Source organism: Natrix helvetica (genome assembly GCF_964273705.1).
Source record: "Natrix helvetica genome assembly, chromosome: 1".
Taxonomy (NCBI): Eukaryota; Metazoa; Chordata; class Lepidosauria; order Squamata; family Natricidae; genus Natrix; species Natrix helvetica.
This window is the reverse complement of record NC_138548.1, coordinates 151792677-151814505: the sequence shown is the minus strand read 5'-3', so window position 1 is coordinate 151814505 and position 21829 is coordinate 151792677. Positions and strand designations below refer to the sequence as shown.

The following is a 21829-nucleotide window of genomic DNA, read 5'->3' as shown; positions in this document are numbered from 1 at the left end:
ATACTGGAACAGACCATGAATTGCAGATGCTAAACCTGGAGAAAGAAAGAGTAGCATATCAAGGTGGATGTCATAATGTAGAGTCACGTCATAATGTAGAGTCAATTTCAGGAAAAAATCTGAAAAGAAACCAAAGCAACAAAATAAACCGAATGGATATTATCTTCTGAGCAAAAAGTAGGGTAATAAATCTAGCAAATGGATAAATAAAACATGCATATCAGACAAGGGATACATGGATCTGTCAGTTTAGAGTGAGATACAAATGCATAAAGGGATGCAGTGGCTCAGTGGCTAAGATGCTGAGCTTGTCGATCAGAAAGGTCGGCGGTTTAGTACCATGTAAGGGAGTGAACTCCCGTTACTTGTCCCAGCTTCTGCCAACCTAGCAGTTCGAAAGCACTTAAAAATGCAAGTAGAAAAATAGGGACCACCTTTGGTGGGAAGGTAACAGTATTCCGTGTGCCTTTGGCGTTTAGTCATGCCAGCCACATGACCACAGAGACATCTTTGGACAAGCTGGCTCTTCAGCTTTGAAACGGAGATGAACACCACCCCCTAGAGTTGAGAATGACTAGCACATATTTGCGAGGGGAACCTTTACCTTTACAAATGCATAGATTCATTTCTGGACCCCTAAATATTGCACATACACTATATTGCCAAAAGTATTCACTCACAACTGCTTCTGATTATGTGGATGGGTGAGCGAATACTTTTGGCAATATAGTGTATATTTCCAAATCTCTTTCTCTTAGCCTCAAGGTCAGTGCGCATACAAACGAGCAATAGATCAGAAAATGATAAAATCGGAGGAACTGCTTCCCCCCCCCCAAAGAAACCACATTTCCTTTCTTCAAGTTAGCCAAGCAAGATTCCACAGATTGATTGATTGACACTCAGCTCAGGCTCGCTCTTCCCTGTCGCCCCAAACACAGATCCAACGAACCTGTTTCTTACCAAGCTCCGCCCAAGAACGCTCCTCCTCCAATCACAAAGAGGGAACGCGGGACGGGCTTCATCGAAAGTGTCATTCATTTCTCGGTTGATATAGTTAGCTAGGAACCCAGCGCCCGCCAATGAGCGTCCCTATCCTGTAGCTCCGCCTACTTTAATGCTTACTCCATCTGTTCCCCCTTAAGCCCCAAAAGCCATATAGATTGCTGGCGCGCGGGGAAAACAAGAAGGGGAGGCGCGCGGGCGGCCGAGCGCCCGCAAGGCCGGTAAAATTTGTTTCGGAGCGCGCCTTTTCCTGCCTCCTGGACGGTGTCCGACGAGGCTCATTCTACGGCCGTTCTTCCCTCCCTTAGGGCCGCGGAGGCCTGGAAAAGCGAAGCCTGAAGAAGGAGGCCCTTCAGAAGTCGCGGTGGGGCCAGGCCGGCGGCAATGTCCGTGAGGAGGAGCGGCCAGGGGCGCGCGGTTGCGTTGCTGCGGGTGACCACGGCGGCGGCGACGGCGACGACAGCCTCGAGGGCGCGGGGCCTGCACCGCTTCCTTTCGTCCGCGCCGGCCTGCCTGTTGCCTGCTTTTCCTCCTCGCCACGGAGCCCTGCCGGGGCTCTGGGCCCGACAGTGAGCCGCCGCGGGCTGGGCCCGGGCGGAAGAGCGCAGAGACCGAGATTGCGGGGCGCAGGGAGCTGCCGAAGGGGCAGCCTGAGCTTCGGCCGCTTGAGCATGGGAATCCTCTTCACTCGGATATGGAGGCTGTTTAACCACCAGGGTGAGAAGGGAAGCCGTGGGGGAGGCAGGCAGCTCGGCCGTCCGGCCAAGGCTGACCTGGCCCGTGGGGGAGCCAAGTTAAGGCGACCCCTGTTCAAAAAGAAGGGCTGAGGGGGGAGAAGAGCGCTTTGAATGCGGTCGGTCTGGCCGTCCAGCCCCGGAAGCCACCTCCAACCCGGGTGCTTTGGGCTCCTACCCCGACGCGTCCCGGCCTTGTTGGCCGATGGGCTTATGGGAGCGGCGTTGCAACGCGTCTGGGAAACGCCCCAGCACCACTTTGGGGGTGGGGAGATGGGGGCAAGGTAGAGTTAGATAAGAGCCCCATAGCCGAGACTCTAATAAAAGGGTGCAGAGAAGAGCGACAAAGATAATTAGGGGACTGGCGTCTAAAAACGTGACATGGTTTCAGGAGTTGGGTGTGTCTAGTCTAAGGGGGGGGGGGAGATGTGGTGGCTAAGACGCTGAACTTGTCGATCAGAAAAGTTGGCAATTTGGCAGTTCAAATCCCTAGCATCCGCGTAATGGAGTGAACCCCTGTTACCTATCCCAGCTTCTGCCAACCTAGCAGTTCGAAAGCTGGTAAAAATGCAAGCAGAAAAATAGGAACCAACTTTGGTGGGAAGGTAACAGAGTTCCATGTGCCTTTGGCATTTAGTCACGCCGTCCACATGACCATGGAGACATTTTTGGATAGCGCTGGTTCGGGTTTGAAACCGAGGTGAGTACTGCACCCCAGAGTCAGTAACCACCAGCACATATGTATGAGGGGAACCTTCATAGGGGTGACATGATAGCCGTATTCCAGTATTTGTGGGGCTGCCACAAAGAAGAGGAAGTCAAGCTATTCTCCAAAGCAGCTGATGAATGCAGGACAAGAATCAATGGATGGAAACTAATCAAGGAGAGAAGCAACCTAGAACTAAGGGGAAATTCCCTGACAGAACAATTAATCAGTGGAACAACTTGCCTCCAGAAGTTGTGGGTGCTCCAACACTGGGGGCTTTCACTTGTCTGGAATGGTATAGGGTCTCCTGCTTGAGCAGGGAGTTGGATAAGAAGACTTCCCAAGGTACTTCGGTACTGATCGTTCATTGGTTTCAGGAGGCATGATGAGTACAAACATATTTTTCCCATAAGGAATAATATGAGTCACAAGGCAGCCAACACCGTCAAGTTCTAGCTTGTAAGTTGAGCACAAAACAAATGATTACCGGGACAAAATTTTCATGTCAAAATGCATTGACTACCAAATTTGATGAGTTTCAAAACAGTTGAGTATCAAGGTTCCACTCTATTAGAAAAGGCAGTATAGTAACAGTACATGACTCTATGTACTGTTACCATCTTGGTCCACCACTTGTGGTCCCCACTTTTATTTTTTTTAAGATTACATAGTCTTGGAAACATTGCATAGTTGAAATGATGGTTTACCTCTTTCTCCAAACTACATCCCATGTTGGCTTAAATTTTGAAAGCAAAGACAAAATGGTTGGGGATCCTGTTTTGGAGCTTTCTTAGCTGCTAAAAAACAAAGAGAAACGATGGATTTCATAATTGTGGTTATTCACTGGAAGCTGAGGGGGAAGAGCAATAGTAATACGTTAACAGATGAATTCCTGTTTAAAAACAAATAGCTTGTATGCTAAGCAGTGTGGCTATTGAATAAATCATTGGCTTCATAGGTTACTCACTTTTTTGTGGATCTATCAATCCTTTAGATATTGCAGGTCTCTTCTCTAATGCCTTGTATGAACCTATAGTGAGAGAATTCCTTCATAGTTTACATAATTAAACCTAGAACTCACTAGCAAACAAAATGTAGTTATGACCATTGTCTTGAATGACTCCAGAGGAGGATTAGGTAAATATGTAGGAGAGAAGGCTTTCAGTAATGAAAACTATATATTGTAAACTGTTTAAAATGTTAAGAGGAGGGTGCTGTTACCTTTGCTTGCTGGTTATCTTGCTAGACTATTAGGCCTGTGGTCACATTCAACAGGATATTTTTTTATCTTACGTTAAATTTCTTTTCAAATGCACCCAAATAATTTGTGGTGATTGAATGTCAGGAAAAAGATTTATAAATGTGTGATGCAATGTTGGTTTTTTTAGGTGTGCACAAAGCTTATGATAAAGTAGTAAATTTGGGTTTGCTACAGGTTTGTAGTTTAACAAAATAGTTCTGTAAAGTTACAGAATCTTATGTTTTGATGTATTGAAATTATATTCTTTAAAAACATCATCAAGACTTTATTAAATGTAAAATAATATTAAATTAATTGTGTAGTATAAGGAATAGTGTAAGGAATATTGGCTACGTTGTCAAATACAGAATTTCCTTTGAAAATTTAAGTTTGAAGAACACATGGAAATAGTTCAGAGGGAGGGAGTAAAAGAATTAGATAAAAGGTAAATATTTAGAAACGCTTGTCTACAGAATTCTGGAGGTTGATTTTGGTTATTTTCTGTTTCCATCTTTTATGTACTTAAGGGGGAATAACAATGTTTGCTTCTTGCAAGGTTTGAGCTGTGTTATCTGAGCAGGTGCCACCTGAAACCAACTCTTGAGAGCTGAGGATACAGTTCTCTTGCTTCTGCCCCATCAATAATTGAAATGCTATAATAGGGGCTTAACTGATAGGGAAGAATTGGGCAAACAGGAGTTCCACTGTATGTATATACTGGATACATAAACAACTTATGCATCATTCTGAAACTGTAAGACTGACTTATTTCATTCATTACTTTGATGCTTCTCAGACTTACAGAAAAATTCTGATAATTTTGATACATATATATAGTATCCTTGATAGAGAATTAGTTGTTTAATGATCGTTCAAAATTATGATGGGCTTTTCAAAACTTACAACCTGTCCTCTAAGTTATGACTGCTGCTCCCCCATTTTGGATCCTTGGCAGCTGACTCACATTTACAATGGATTGAGATTTGTCACAATTTTTGCTCATTTCTAGCAAAAAATGCCCATTTGGAACAATGGATTTGCCTAATGCTCATGTGATTTAGCTTTATAACTGGCAACTCGCTTAATGATTATTATAAAAATGCTCTTATAATCGAGTGTGATCATGTAGTACCTCAACTGCAATTCCAGGTTACATTGGGTTGTAAGTTGAGGACTATCTCTGCAAATAAAATTTATATTGCCATGCACACCAAGACCAGTGACTCCTTGAGTTTCACTTAGTTAAAAGAAAATAGTCAAATGTTTGTATCTTGCAGAAGAAAATTTGCTGCAAAATTTTAACTTTAGTCTTTAATTAAGCATCCTGTGTCATTGCTTTGCCATTATTTCTTTCCCTTAGAACCGGGATGGCACGCGGAGCCATTTGTCAGGGCACGTGAGGTGCTGCCCTGTCAGCTGAGTTCACCCTTTTTTAAAGCCATTTTTCATCAGACTCCTCCGGAGCCTGGGGAGGGCGAAAAGAGCTTCCCTGCCCCCTCCTCCCCTGAGGCCCTCCGGAGGCTTCATGAGTTTTCCTGAAGCCTCTGGAGCGCAAAAAAAACGGCCCTATGGGCAAACTGGAAGTTTGGGAACGGACTTCCGGTTTGCTCGGAGGGTCGTTTTGAGCACTCCGAAGGCTCCAGGGAAGCCTCCTGAAGGTCCCTGAAGCTTTTGGAGCGCTTAAAATGACCCTCCGAGCAAACCGGAAGTGACTTCCGGTTAGCTCGGAGGGTCATTTTGACTGCTCTGGATGCTTCAGGTAAGCCTCCTGAAGGTCTCTGAAGCCTCTGGGGGGGGGAGAGACTGTTTTCGCCCTCCCCAGGCTTCTATAAAGCCTCTGGAACCTGGGGAGGGCGAAAAAAGCATACAAAAAATGGGAGGGGATCGAGCCTGTAGTGCACGCATGCGTACTGGGGGGGGGTTGTGCATTGCATTATGGGTGCGGCACACCCGCACACGACCCCCCTGCACTCCCCCCACTTATGGCACGTGAGCCAAAAAAGGTTCGCCATCGGTGCCTTAGGAGTTAATTATTATTTGAGAGAAATTAGTTCATGTGGTTATTACACAATGTGTAGTCAGTCATGCAGTAACTACTATGATTGTCATTAAATGTAATACAACAGCTCAACTGCACTTCTGTATTATAGTGATTCCATTATTAGAATAAAAAAACTATTGAATAATTATTTAGATATATCACCGAGAAATTAAACTTACTAATTATGTGCCATCAAGTTAGTGTTGACTCTTAATAATCTTCTCCAAGATAACGCAATAAAACTCAAAACAAAATACAATAAAATTACTATAAGTAAATAATATTGTATACTGCATAAAACATTATAGTAAACACAATACCACTGTTACATCTTTACCATTTAATACTAAAAAATACAACACTGCCAAAATCTGGGTGTTACTGTATTAAAATGTCTGGGGAGATAGAAATATTAATCTAGTACCAAAAAGTAATAATATGGACATCAACAAAGCTATGTAGAGAGATAAGCCCAAGACACTTGAAAGAAAGCCTTTATCTTGGGTAGATACATATGGAATAAGATGCATTTACTTTCTGCCAAGTAAGTTTTAAGTTAATTCTAGTAGAAACATGAATAGGGCTTAGAAATAAAATGAAATCTAATCACAATGCCTGAGGCAAAAAGATCTGATAACTATATTTTACGCAAGTTGAAATATCTTGTCTGTTTTCAGAAACCAACCCCTGTATTATCAAATAATATAAATAGTAAGGCAGGATTACTGTAGTTACATATCCTTGTTTGGACAGGATAACCACAAATGATAAGGAAATACTCAGCAAGCTAGCATTTTTAAAAAAGAACCTATTTAATGCTTAACTATATGTTTAGGCCTTTTGCATCAATTGTTTGAAAAAAATTTAAGATTATTTCATATGGAAATAAGCAGTAATTAAGTCAATTCTATTAATTCTAGCCACATAAAAGACTCTTTTCTTTAACACAAGTTCAGGAACCAAGGGCCATACATATAAACAAGTGTGTAAGACAAAAAAAACCCCAGCGATTTGGTCAATATGCTGCTTCTAGCTATGTGCCATTCAAGTGTTGGTGCTTGTGTTTTTTTCAAGGGTGCCGTCGTTGGGAGAGGAGAAGGATGCTCTTTGATTTGAATTGGGAATGAGAAAAGATGGCATAGCAGTGTGCTCATGGTCTTTCGCTGACTTATAGACTCAGTTTGAAGCAAAGTGGTATTTGTTAAATCTTGGGAGATCAAGAACAGTTGGTCCTCAACCTACGACCACAATTGAGCCAAGATTTCTATTGCTAAGTGGACAGTTGTTAAATGATTTTTGCCCCATTTTACAACATTTCTTGCCATAGTTTGTTAAGTAAATCACATGACTCTGGGACACTAAAATTGTCATAAATATGAGTCAATTGCCAAGTATCCAAATTTTGATCACATGCCTTTGGAGATGCTACAACTATTGTAAGTGTGAAAAACAGTCATAAGTCATTTTTTTGTGTAGTTGTAACTTTGAATGGTCAATAATGTTGTAAGTCGAGGACTACTTATACTAACAAATTCATCCTAGGCCAGTCCACTTCAGTAGTGTTTTTCACATATATAAAAAAGACAGTGTAAACCAATGCATGGAAATATTATTACATTTGAATTGCATCTTTCTGCATTGTGCAGTTGGTGAAAAAGTAGTAGTCTGATATAATTCTGCCTATAATAGATTTGTCAGAAGAAAGTAGTTAACTGAAACATGAGTGAGAGAAAATGTTCTGTTTCAAATATATTAAAAACTTTTATTTAATCTAACCTTTGAATTATTGTTCAGTTTGAATGGAATATAATCAAAAAATTGTTAATATGGGTCCTATTTGAAGTTAATACTTCCACTTTTAAAAAATTGTATAATTTTTTCTTATATTCTCTATTTAAAGAAAAAAAAAGCAATGTAGTTGATTTTAATGTAATGTTTTAAAGAATTCTAACATTGAGGGAACCTCAGTAGAAAATTTATCTAAATATCTAAAAAATGGTATGCTTGGTAGAAAAGACTTTTATTATGTGTTTTTTAGGTTGAATTCTCAGTTCACATTGTGGGAAGAGAATTGAGGCTCCATAGATAAAACAATGTTATTTGAATATCTGCCCTAACTCTTTCTAGCAACAATCAAAATAAAGGAACTAGTGATGTGTTATTATTCATTTAATTTGAATATAGCATTGAATTATGGATCAGTACTATGAAACCACAGTAACTCTCAAGCTTTGTCAGACAAATATGAAATATTTCTTTTTTAGATTAGTGTTATTTCCAAATCTGAAATAGTGGTTAATCTTGATGCCAAATAGTAAAACAGAAAATTTCCAAACAACCATAAATCATAGTTAATAGAATTTGTGCATATTCTGGTGTCACCACCAACTGCTTTAAAATTAAAAAGGAAATTGTAAAGCTTTTGGGGTATGCTACAGATGTGGTATGGAAATCCAAGACACTGGGTTTTTGTAGTGCTAAATTTTGGTTGAATAATATTACACTGATAAGGTTTGCAACTTATACATTTTCCTACTCGTCTAATTTTTGTACCCTACTACTGATTTTTATATACCACAATATATGATATATAATTTGATATTTGAAGAATAACTTGAGAAAGTAAATTAAAGTTCATAATAATGTGTGGAACATATTTTGAAAGAATAAAGTTGAAAACAAAAAAATGCTGATATTTTATGTAGCGTGTTTTATATACTGTATGTTAGGTCTCATTTAGAGAACAAAATTGATAATATCAATGTATTCTAAATTCTGTACATAACAATATTTACAAATGTAAATTATTACAATTACTATTAAAAGCTTTAGTATTATGAAAACAAAAAAGATTTTAAAATGTATTAGGCAAAGAAGAGGTGTTTATGACAGTGGACTCACCTCAGTATTTTATTAGTACTCTGAAGTCCCCAGGCATTCATTATCCTATGATAATCATTTCTGTGTCAAAAAACATCCAGAGACCTAAGCAGTATATACATTGTTGTACAGTAGTATACATTGTTGTAAGTAGTCCTCCACTTACAATCACAATTGAGTCCAAATTTTAATTTGCTAAGTGAGAAATTTGCTAAGTGAGTTTTGCCCCACTTTAAGACTTTTCCTGCCACATTTGTTAAGTATACAATTATAAGTCAAGGACTATCTGTACAGTTCATTGAAATATGTGATTATGGAATCAGTAAATGTATGTCTAGAAATAGGCAACCTAGTGACCTCCAGATATTTTGGGGTGCATTTCCCATCTGGGTAGTTTTGCCAGTGCCAAGGATGTGTGAGGCATGAAACTATATGACTATATGCTCAAACATTCTTTTTTCTTTTTTTCATTGCAGAGCACAAAGTGATAATAGTTGGGCTTGATAATGCCGGAAAAACGACTATTCTTTATCAGTTGTAAGTATAAAGTAACATGAACAAGTGATTTGAATTGCCTTGTTGATTTAAAATACTGCCCTTGACAGTAATAGGCTGAAATCTCCCTATGTATGTACCATGTTTTTCGCTCCATAAGGCGCTCCTGACCATAACACGCACCTAGGTTTGGAGGACGAAAACAAGAAAAAAAAAACCTGCCTGTGCCTCCCAGCATCCCTGCGGTATTCATCTGGCTAGCGTCCTCGCAGCAAACAGCCTGCTGCCTCCATGTCTGCTGCCTCCACAAGGGAACGCTGGAGCCTTCACCTCTGAGCAGCTGATCAGTGGTTGGATAGGCCTGTTGGAATACCGCTGATCAGCTGTTCCAGGTGGCGGAGATTGTTGCTGCCGTTCACCGCTGCTGCCTGTCGCCCATATTCACTCCATAAGATGCACAGACATTTCCATCCACTTTTGGGAGGAAAAAAAGTGTGTTTTGCACATAATCATATTTGGCAATATAATTATTTTTATTAATTTAAAGTAGAATGAAACATTATTTTTAAGACTTTCAAAAAATGATTGTACCAAAGGAATAAAAAAATTAAATGCTATGATCAGTTACTCAGAATTTAATTCTATTGAAATATATAGGATTATATTACAGATGTTTCAGAAATAAATGTAAGTGTATTTTTATAACTTAAATTACTATCACCATAGAAAAGAAAATGAAATGTTTTTTTTCTTTTGCAGTTCTATGAATGAAGTAGTGCATACTTCCCCAACAATAGGTAGCAATGTGGAAGAGATTGTAGTTAATAATACACGTTTTCTTATGTGGGATATTGGAGGCCAAGAATCTCTTCGATCATCATGGAATACATATTATACAAATACTGAGGTAAGAACATAATCCCTATAGGGAAATCTTAGAAGTAGGGGCACCATATCTGAAGTACAGAATTCCAGACCTCCTTTGGATAGTTTTTTGTGCTGTCTTGTAATAGTTGTTTGGATATTTTTACCCCAGATATGGTGGCTCTAAAACATTGCGGTGGGTCATTTCATATAAAACTTTAAAGATATGAATCAATAATTTGCTTTGTTGATTTTAAAATGAAACAGAATACCTTATTTACTTAAATTACCTTATTAATTTAAAGTACCTATTAAAAGTGCCTATTTTTAGAGTTACCAATCACCTTTTTCCCAATAAATTTATATATCTTATTTAAAATATATTTTGGAGGGAAAGTGCTTGCTTTGAGATTAACTCAGTAATCAAAATCAGAATTCACTTTTCTGTTAAATGATAGGGCAGATTTTGAGACAGACCAACAACCTCCTGTACATGAGAATAGGATGTGTGTGTACATGTGTGCTTATGAGAATGCGGAGGAATGTGGAGGAGTAGGATGGTTTTCAAATTTTTTCAAGATACAAGTATCTGTAATTCATTCTTGAAAATCCTTGGGGAACATATACATTATAACTGTATGTCACAGACATAGGTAACTATGATCTGACCTTCCATGAAGTGAGGCTGCTATGAAATTATCTCTACTATTTATAAACTTTACCCAATTGAAGAACTGTATAGTATCTTTCAAATAGTGCAGGAAAGATGATGTCCTGAAACCTTAGTGCAGGGTCATTTTGAAGAGAGCTAAACATTCCTCACTGGCTGGCTAGGTTGACTGGAGCTATTGAGGTGAAGAAAGCAACAGACTTATTACAGCATTCTCTTTGGGATCAGTGTGAACTAAAGAATACATCAAATAAAAAGATGAATTCAGTAATACAAATTAAGGTACTTCTAGAAAAAAATACATGTATCTTTTACTGGGTTAGAAATAAAACACTAACAACGTAGGTGCTACTTAAAAACATGGTTGCGAAGCTAGCATTAATAATTTTCTGAGAATGTTTGTTTATACTGGACATTTGGATCAGAAGTTATGGTGTTCTGATATTTAGTAGAATACTGCTAATCAATGCAGCTGCCAAAAGTAAGGCAATTGCCTATTGGATGCACTCCTCAGAAAAGTACACAGAACTCCTTGTTGGATTGGGCAGTTTCATTTAGTGTTCCAATTATCAATTCTTGCAATATTGTAATTGTCTTAATTGATAATGTTTTTATAAGGGATTGCTTTATGGAAGCAGCTTCAGTTTTCTCTGATTTATGATACAAGATACGTATGGGCATTCTTAATTTACAAATATCTCTGATTCTTACAGTTTGTGATAGTTGTTGTGGATAGCACAGACAGAGAAAGAATTTCCGTAACTAAAGAAGAATTGTATAAAATGTTAGCACATGAGGTAAGTATTTGTTTTTTAATTAGACTGAAACAGAAATAATTTCTAAATGGATGCTTATGTTTTGTGACTGGTTTCTGATTGTACTTCCATGTTGGTAATTACCTCCAGAATGATATTTAAAAAAAGTTTTCCCCCCAGGTTGGGGAACTTCTAGATTTAATAACAATTTTTAGACTAGTACAGTATGTATTATGTATGACCTTTTCACTACAAAGAAAAAAAAGATTTTGCATGTTAGGGATATAATAAAATGTAGTTGTAGAAGTTAGTATGTATGTTTTCCAAAATAACATTAGCCTCAAATTTCTTAAAGAGAAATTAAAAGTATGATACTTTTTGTTATTAAAACTGCCATCAGCAACAGCATGGTCTGTGTGAAGTAAGTGTATTCTGGAAGATGGTAGCAGAAGTGTTATATGGTATTAATTGCATTTATTTGATAGCGCCTACATATTAGGATATATTAGGCTATTAGGCTAAAAATGCCATATAAAAGAAGTCAAATGATTATCTTTCATTTATTTTTTTATTACATTATGTTGAAAAAAGGAGGTTTTATAAGCATTACGATTTTTGATAATGGATCAATAATCAAAGAGCATTATTTTTAAACACTCATATTTTAAATGCTGTATTATGGAAATTAAATTCAATTGATGTGGCTCTGACAAGGTAGATGCCAGATTTGCTATCTATTTGCAGATTTTAAATGTAGGTGGAAATATATATGTTAGGAAATCATAGGTACTGAAGGTAAGAAGTCTGTCCATCCACACACCCTACTTCAAATACTTGCAAACCAACAGCTGTATAGACAGCGAAACCAACATTCCTCTTCCCCCATATTTGAAATAATTTAATATCAACAGTTGGTCCTTTGTTCTAAGAAGTTGTTAGTATTTAGGTTTTGCTTACATCACAATATTTTCTAATTGTGAACCAACATTCTCTGAACAGTGATATCCCTACATTATATTAAAAAGTGTGGATATACAGAGAGATATTTGCCAGCATTCCATAGCTACGGTTCATGATCGTGTTAGAAATTCATTCAGGTTTAAATGTAAATATTTCTTAGAATTGCTGGAAGTGACCTTTTAGTTGAATTCTGATTGTTTGACATGGGGCTGCTCTGGTGTATTAGTTTACTGCATTTTAAAATCAGTGCTAAGTTAAATTTAAGTGTTAAATACAGCAACAAATATAATAGTTTAGTGTTATAACAGGAAAGAAATAAAATGGAGAATATATATATTTTATTCTAGGACTTGAGAAAAGCAGGCTTGCTCATCTTTGCTAACAAACAGGATGTTAAAAACTGCATGACGGTAGCTGAAATTTCTCAGTTCCTGAAACTAACATCTATTAAAGATCACCAATGGCACATCCAGGCATGCTGCGCTCTTACTGGCGAAGGGTAAGAAGCATTTTGTTTGTGAATACTTTTTTTTAAATAAAGATCTACTACATAAAGTAATGAGATCATGCCAAGCTCTGCAGATATAAGTAAGTCAATAGAAGAGAACGTATTTATCTCAGTTCAACTATGGAGTCCTTGGTGCTATCTTAGCTTGGTTACAGGTAGTCCTCAATTTAAAACCATTTGTTTAGTGAACGTTTGAAGTTACAAGGGTACTGAAAGAAGTGACTTATGACCAGTTTTCACACTTACAATCATTGCAGCATCCCCATGGTCATGTGATCAAAATTCAGGCACTTTGCAACTGGCATGTATTTATGACAGTTGCACTGTCCCAGGATCCTGTGAACATTATTTGTAACCTTCCTAGCGGGCTTCCAACAAATCAGCATGGGAAGCCAGATTCACTTAATGATCACATGATTCACTTAACTGCAGAGATTCATTTAACAGCTATGGGGAAAAAAGTTGCAAAATGGGGTAAAAGTCACTTAAAAATTGCCTTGCTTAGCAGCAGAAATTTTGGGCTCCGTTGTGGTCATAAGTTAAGGACTGTTTGTATTTGTTTGCAGAGATTTCATTACCCATCTAAGTAACATCAGCGGTGCTAGTGAGTGTGAGGTTTGCTCTGTTTGTATACAGTGGCTTGCCTTATCAGTGTTGGTGGAAGTGTGGTTTTCCCCTTTGTAGTTCCTTGATCAGGATATTGTTTTCTGCTTGGATTTTTGTGTCAGGGTAATCTCTACTTGTCTAGTTGTTTTTAGTTTCCCTTCTTGGCTTCTCATCTGTTTTGAATGATGTACAAATATAGTTTATTTCTGTGTTTATTGACAACTGATTTATCTGAGTGCGCAGCTTCCAGGAATTCTCTAGTATTTTTGGATTTAACAATTTTGGATTTGGCCATTTTGTCTAAATAATTTTCATCATTTTTTGTGACTACAGCTTGGTGTTCATGGATGTGCTCTGCATGTCTTTTGCCTGTCTCTCCTATATCATGGCTGTCTTTCCATTATTTGTTGTGGATGACTCTGGTTTTTTTTTTCTCCATGGGTTATTAGATCTTTTGGTTTACCGAAGATAATTTGGAAGGCTTTAGACGGTTGCCATGCTATGGTGATATGTGGTTGTAATAGTTATTGGTTGTTTTTGAGATGTTTATGATAGGGTTAGCCTTTTTGTAGCTTCTTTTGGTTGTGCTATAGTGGATTGAATGGTCAAGCATTTTTGTTAGTTATGTGAGTTGGAAGCTGTTGTCTAGGCAGTCTGTTTCTTTTTTCTGGAGTTCTGATTGCTGTAGTGAATTTGTGTTCATCTAAGTCATGGGTATCAAACTCGATCGCGTCATGTGACGTATCGTGACATTTTTTGCCTTTGAGGAACTGGGGTGGGCGTGGCCTGCCCATGAAGCATCTGGCCCGTGGGCCGCCAATTTGACAGGCCTGCTCTAAGTAATGTTCTTACACAGTTGCTCTTGTGGAAGGTTGGGTTGTTACTTTTATAATGAAGCATTTTGTAAGTGTCTATTGTTTTTTTGTGAGACTTAGCATATCTAATTTGACAATGAGCACAAATGCTCTCCACAGCCCAAAAAAGGAAAAGGAGGAAACCACACCACCACCAATACTGGCAGAACAAGTTATTGTATATACGCAGAGAGCACGCCCCACACTGACTAATACTGATGATATTACCTAGGGGGGTAATGAAGTGCCTACAAACAAACAACCAAGTTTAGAGAGCAGCAAGGATTCTTTAAGTCAGTATGATAGCACTGAATCAGTGGTGGGTTCCTGCCGGATCGCACCGGATCGCGCGCGCTCCCTTTCAGCGCTCCACCTGGCTCGCGCGCTCCCTTTCAGCGCTCCACCTGGCTCGCGCGCTCCCTTTCAGCGCTACACCTGGCTCGCGCGCTCCCTTTCAGCGCTACACCTGGCTCGCGCGCTCCCTTCCGGCGCTAAAACCGGAGGTACGGTCTTGCCCCGCCCCTGGCGAAGCGACGACGCCTGCCTGCGCTCCACCAGCTCGGCTGGGAACGGAGATGTTTCCTCAGCGGAGCGGAGCGCTGAAAGGGAGCGCGCGAGCCAGGTGGAGCGCTGAAAGGGAGCGCGCGCGATCCGGTGCGATCCGGCAGGAACCCACCACTGGACTGAATACATAATGGTTGGTATGTTTTTTCTTTGGCAGAAATGTTTTGTTTAAATGTCAGTTTTAAAAGATGAGCATTGGTTTTATGGTCTGCAATAGTTAAATCATGGGAGCAGCCAAGGGAAACTTAGATTATATTCATCATGAAAGATTTCAGGATCTGGGTTTTAACTAGCAAAGCCAAAGAAGTTTGGTTTTGCTCAGACTTTAAGGTAATTACTAAATTGAGTATAGAAAGCAGTTGGCAACATGCCGATTTTTCAGTATGGTTATGATTTGAACATGTTACTTACTATATGTTCATTAGCAGTCTTAGCCATCACAATTTTTGCAATTGATATTCCAAATGCTCTTCAAGGGTGGCTTTGAGGAGAACGAAATAGATCATGATGTGTATTTCTAACTGCCATATATTCTTGAGAGGTTACCTAAGTAATATCAAGAAAATATTTGGGATTTTCATTTTCATTTTATATATTTTATTATAAAGAAAATATTTGGGGTTTTACTTTATATATTTTATAAAGAATTTATAGGAGGAAAACATCAAAATGCCTAAATACACTAAAAAAAGCCCAGACACAATTAAAATAATCTTTAAACCTTAAAACTTTGAGGAAAAAAGATGAGAGAGAGAAGGAAAAAAATTCTACCTTACCTGTTACATTTATCCATAGTTTAAAGTTTAGTACTAAATACAATAAGGTACTATAATATGATCAATAGAAAATATTACTGTAAAATATCATATCTCTGCCATAGTATATGTATAATCAATTTTTAATATTTTAATTTTTAATAATGTGCACATTTTTATCATTTTTATTACAACTGTTTTCATATTATTTTCTTTGTTGTATATTGCCTAGAGTAATTTCTGATGAGAAGGGAGGCTACATACACTTGATAAATAAATAAAAATAAATGTTATTTGAAGAAATACTCCAATCCCTGCTTTAGAAAGTTTATTTTTGAGATGCTTAAAATGAACTCTTAGTTCTTTAGGAATTGACATAATTAAAAGATATTCAAATAATTAATTTTCCACAGGTATTACCTACATAATCATAGATTCCATCTGGTAGTGCTCCTTGATATGAACCTGCTACTGGATTTCTTTTTTTTAAATGCGATTTTATTAAATTGTGAAAAAGGAATAAAAAATAAAGAGCCAAGAAAAAAGGGGGAAAAATCTGTATCAGAAGAAAGTCTCTCTCTCTAACTGAAGAATAAATTATAATCCAAAAATTGCATTAGAAATAAATAAGTTCGATTCTAGTGGCTCTAAATTTAGGCTCATCACAGCTACGAACTTGATGTAAGACCCCTCATCTCTATTGCTCCTATCAGAGAAATATCAGTTTCTATAACTAGCTCGTTAGCAGGACTGATTGGTTGATTTCAGATTTCCCCTTTAAAATGGAGGAAGAAAAATCACGCCCCACCCCTCACTGCCAACTGGGGATGAAACTAGTGCAGCATTGTCTTCCTTTGGAAGCAGTTAAACCACATTTTCCCTAAAACTCAGATCTGTCCCTGGATTTCAAAATGAAAAGTGTCACAAGCTACAGCACATTACTTCAGTGAAGTTTATTATATTTTCATGTATATTGTAAAGATGTGAGAATCGGAGCCCTAATATATCCAAAAACTATAACTGTGATTTGAAGTTTGTCACAAATGATCTGTATTAATGAAGTTATATTTTTGTTTAATTTTTTTAACAGATTATGCCAAGGACTTGAATGGATGATGTCAAGACTTAAAATCAGATGATTCTAACTCTACACAGACATTGTACAAAAGAGAACTGGCTATTTGGCTGTGAATTATTGGCTTATGTATATTTATAAAAACAAGATGACTTTTTCTTTTGCTACCTAAGAGATTTCAAACAAGAGAACACAATTGGAAGTTCAGCCTTGACTTCCTTTGATGATTTCTTTGAACTGACATTTAAATACTGTGGCTGGCCTTTCTTTTATCAAGAAATAATGTGCGGAGATCAAATACAAGGAAAGAATTTTAACTTTTACTTTTTATTATTCAAATCTAACTCACTAAATTGAAATGCTGACTATTATTTCCACAAATCAAAAATGAAAATCAGTGGTACAGGTACTGACTGTCTAGTATTGAAACCGACGGATGCGTTTCAGAAGTACGAAAATGTTCCTATATGTGAACTATATGTTTTATGTAATTATACCTCATATTAAGCTTGATTAAAATCTGTTGAGCAAATTGGTTAATATCATTAATTCTGTCCATTGTACTCCTTAAGTAGCAGTATTTGATTTGAGCCACTTTGGACCTATTTGAGTTCCATGTGTTACAGCCAATCTTTTTTGTCTGACCACTGAGCAGGTTCTGTCAGGACAAATTCTTTATCTACTTTCTAACTCCTCTCAATCTTCACCAGAATTTTGGTGAAGCTGTAACAACCTTTGGGATACATAGGAGGGAGCTGCTAGTTGGACAGGATGCTGAGAATGTTCAACCAGGTCAATAAAACCCTGTGCATGGAATGTTTTGTATCACACTATGGCAGTAGGTTTGAGGTCAAACTATTTGAATTTGTAATGGTTTATTTAAAAAGCAGGTGTGGTGGGGGGATGCTGCTATAGTATCTTTTCTGTATTACTCAAAAGCAACCGAGACAAAAATACAGGTGTATTATTTTATGTATATCCTGCAGTTAAAACAACCACAAAAGAATTAAGATTCAATGTATTATTATTTAGAAGTTTACACTTTGATTGCATTTGCTGAGATATGCATTGTTTCAAATACAACATTTGAGTTACCTGAAATATGCACTGTGGTTCAAAAACATCTTTTATACTTGGTGGTATGCATAGAACATTCCCATTTGATGTGTGATGTTGAAGTTAAAAGTGGGTTTAATCCAAAAGAAATAGAATAATTAGGAATTTCACAGAATAGGTATAAACTTGGAGTTTCTTCTGGGGAAATTAGTGACGTGCTCTTTATGTGATCACCTAAAATGAACATAAATTTGTAATGACACTAAAGTTGCACTTAAAGTCACTTGAATGAAAAATCTTGACCAGTCTTATTGATTTAATAGATAAAATCAGCTAAGTTTTGATCAATTCCATTGCTGCTTTATAGGGGTCGAAGACTATAATATAAATAACTATATTAGTAGCCTATTAATTGAGCCATTTGCTTTTCAGATTCTCTAGGAACATCCCAAGTGTGCATCCTTGTGTGTGTGTGAACGCACATTTATATGACTTGATTCATCTGTTCCTTAAAGTGAAAATGTAAACTAAATGCATGGACCCATAAAGCAGTTTTCCAGTTTTATATCTTCCCTGTTTTAAAACTTGAAGTGCATTAAAATATGAATGAACTAATTTTCCTGTTACTTTATGCTGCAATGATTGTAAAGGTGGATAGGCGAATAAATCGGTGCCTGATATAGGAAAATGCAAATTATTTAAGATACTATTTTAGTCTTCTGAATGTTGTGCTTAGCATTCTTTCCAGGCTTATTTATAAATAAATGTATCCTTAGTATCAGATAAACTAAACGCCTCCCCTCTTTTTTTTAAAAAAAAATCAGGCATTAAGTATAACTTGGTCTGTAATTTCAAGTTGGATCAAAACAATTTCAGTACTTTAATTTAAACTCAATACACTGGCTGCTTTGTACAACAGTGCCTCAGTTTTTCTGATTGGAGACATGCTTAAAATTAGTAGTGCCATTAAACTACATATCAGTATTTGGCAGGAGAAAAAAAATGGCACACAATTTTTTTAATGTTTTACCACAAACTGGTTTTGAAATAACTCTTAACTTTGAAATCAGTTTGCTATGGAGATGTTCTTTTAAGAGACATAAACAAATATTTAAACTTCTTGTAAGTTGTTCCATGCTACTTTGATTTCTATTCAAAATATTTTTTAAAAAAAATCACATTTCATTGGATGAATGCCCTGAGAAAAATTATGTTTCAGCATAAACATAATTATAGTTAAAATTGAACTAGAATGCATAAACTTTTTGACTATCCAAGTTACCAAATTTATTAAATCTCCCTATTAACTTTAACGAGTATGAATGAGAATGCACAAGTTCCCAAACAGGATGGGTTTCTCCAAGTTACGAAGAACCAATTTCCTTCCGACATTCTTCTCTTGACTCAAATTAAATGGCAGATGGTTGTGAGAAGGGTGACTTACCTTCTGTTTTCAATGACTTCAGTAAAATTGAAAGCATAGAAACCCACAGGCATAGTCCAACTCTTGATTCTTGACTAACTCTCAGCATTAACAAAAACGATGCTTTTACAATTTTATTTCAGCTTTGAATCAACTAGCAAAGGGCAATTGGATACACTGAAAAGGGGTTAGAAGAAATCTTAATACAAAGCCTTTGGATAATTAATCTTATTTTAGAGCAAGACGTTACCAATCAGTTCTATAAAGCTAAAGCCCATTTTTGTTTTCATGTATATTTTTATCCAAAGCAGGCTTTGGACACAACAACTCTGTGTGAGCATTAATTTCAAATCGAACTGTTACTGCCATTCCTCTAAAATGTGTTGGGAGACTTTGGGTGTCGTTCCTACTTTTGATTTTCAAGCCACACCATTTTTATCAGAGGATTTATGCGTGCTTATTACAATAATATTTCGTCGTATATACGAAAAAAGCATACATTGCTGTGTGCACGTTTTGTGATCAGGTATAGACAACATCTGTTTTTAAGAGTGAAGGGGAAAAAAGTATCCTGTGCTTCCATAGGACCTGTGAATGATGGTATCTTGGTTGATGTTAATCTGTAGAGTGGAAGAAGCAGATCAGGATAATATATCCGAGACAAGCTGAACATAACTAGTTTCTAGATTTAGGTTGATGAAAGAATTGACTTACCGTTTTGGGGTTCGTTTGTTTTTAAAAATTAGCCCTGGCTGCATGCTTGCTTCTGTGCCTATATGTAATGCCTACTTAATGTGTAAATTTTGTAAATAAAGGATTACTAGAAAGATAAATACCGTCTCTCTTATCTGTAAAACCAGACTGCAAAGCAGCCCACACAGATACCAACTATTGATGACAAATTTGTCAGACTTGCAGACCTTAATATGCTTAGTAAATCTTACTATTTGGGAAGTTATATTGTTCCAAAGAAAGAAGTATGAAACAGCAGTACATTAAACTTGCTCTGTGGCAGTGATAAAGTTCACTTGGGGATGGTGATGAATCATGCAATCAATAGCTATGTAAACTGCTATGTAATACACATGATAGTGATCCTTGGTGAATGATTAATAGACTGCATGTTGTTTCCAAAGTACAATAGAAGCTGCTGCTGCTGCTCAAAAAGAAACAAAGACTACCCTGACTATTAACAACTAGTGGCTTTTATTTTAGTCCTTTTTTAAAGAATCACAAACATTTATGGCAAAGCAGGAACATTAGAAGACGGAAAAACTAAATGTTAGGTGAGAGGGAAATGAATACTTCTCAAATACAAGATTTCAGGGTTCAGTTTAGTTTAGTTTGGTTTTTAAGGAGTAATCAGTATGTTTGCTGCCTATAAACAATAATAAAGGAAGGATAAAAATCACGTTTGGGGCATCAGCACCCAAAATCCATGGGATATTCACTTATGCTTGATACTCTATTTATAAAGTAGACCGGGGTTGTCAAACTCAATCCGACCCACAAGGTGCTTAGATCTGGGTCATGGGGCTGCCCTGGAAACAGCAAAGGTCCAGCCCACGGTGCCTCTGCCAGTGAAAATGGAGCTTGGGAGGGCCGCTCACAGCCATCCGTTTTCGGCTGCAACATCCTCCTGCAGCCCTCTGCCAGCGAAAACAAAGCTGGGGGGGGGCTACATGTGCCCCCCCAGCTCCATTTTTGCTGGCAGGACTGCAGGAGGCTGTCACGACTGAAAATGCTCCATTTTTGCTGGCAGAGGCACTCCTGACAAGTGATGTCATGCAGACCACACCCACCCCAGACCCCCAAGGTCAAACTACCCTGATGCAGCCTTTAATGAAATCGAGTTTGACACCCTTGAAGTAGACCCTTGAAGTAGATTCTCGCCTACTTTGCCATATTAGATACAGATAGTGCTTGACTTACGAACTGCAATTCAGCCTAAAATTTCCATTGCGAAGTGAAACAGTTGTTAAGTGAACTTCTCCCCATTTCTTGCCACAGTTGATAACTCAACCCTGCAGTTGTTAAATTAGGAACCTGGTTGTTAACTGAATCTGGCTTCCCCATTGACCTTGCTTGTCAGACGGTTGCAAAAGGGGATCACATGACCCTGGGGCACTGCAGCCATCGTAAATACGAGTCATTGCCAAGCATCCAAATTTTGATCACATGACCATGGGGATACTGCAATAAATGTGAAAAACGGTCATAAGTCCCCTTTTTTCAGCACTATTATAACTGAATGGTCATTAAATGACCTCTTACAAGTCAAGGACTACTTGCATAGTGTCTCCTATTACAGTGGAACCTCTGGTCACAACCATAATTCGTGCCATAACTAGTCGCAACCCAATTTGGTCGTGACCCGAATCTAATTTTGGAAATTTGGCGCTTACAAAAAAAAGTGATGTGGAAGGGGAAATCGGCTGCGGAAAAAAATAAAAGAAAAATAAAATAAAATTGTGAATTTTTTTGTTTGGAACCCGATTTGGTCATGCTCAGAAGCGTTTATGACCAGAGGTTCTACTGTATATACATACATGCTTCCCTCTACTTTACTAATGCTCCCATCTCATTTTTGTAGATTACCGTTTTTATAAAGCAACTGTTACCTTAGTCTCATAGAAATTTA

The 21829-nt window shown here is 37.7% G+C and overlaps 1 protein-coding gene across 1 annotated transcript; it reads left to right on the top strand.

The window, feature by feature from the left end:
* Window positions 1-1149: 1149 nt before the first annotated feature.
* ARL5A (ARF like GTPase 5A) lies at window positions 1150-20021 on the top strand. Its single transcript, XM_081935173.1, has 6 exons — window positions 1150-1719; window positions 9080-9140; window positions 9858-10005; window positions 11346-11429; window positions 12695-12846; window positions 16725-20021. The coding sequence occupies exons 1-6, from the start codon at window positions 1674-1676 to the stop codon at window positions 16771-16773; spliced, it is 540 nt and encodes a 179-aa protein (XP_081791299.1). The 5' UTR covers window positions 1150-1673; the 3' UTR covers window positions 16774-20021.
* Window positions 20022-21829: the final 1808 nt, after the last annotated feature.

What these genes read in the sequence shown, in the direction of transcription:
- ARL5A (XM_081935173.1), top strand. Translation starts at nt 1,674, where the DNA reads ATGGGAATCCTCTTCACTCGGATATGGAGGCTGTTTAACCACCAGG. An exon ending in GAGGCTGTTTAACCACCAGG is followed by an intron (nt 1,720 to 9,079) that starts GTGAGAAGGGAA and finishes TTTTCATTGCAG; the next exon opens with AGCACAAAGTGATAATAGTT. An exon ending in ATAAAATGTTAGCACATGAG is followed by an intron (nt 11,430 to 12,694) that starts GTAAGTATTTGT and finishes ATTTTATTCTAG; the next exon opens with GACTTGAGAAAAGCAGGCTT.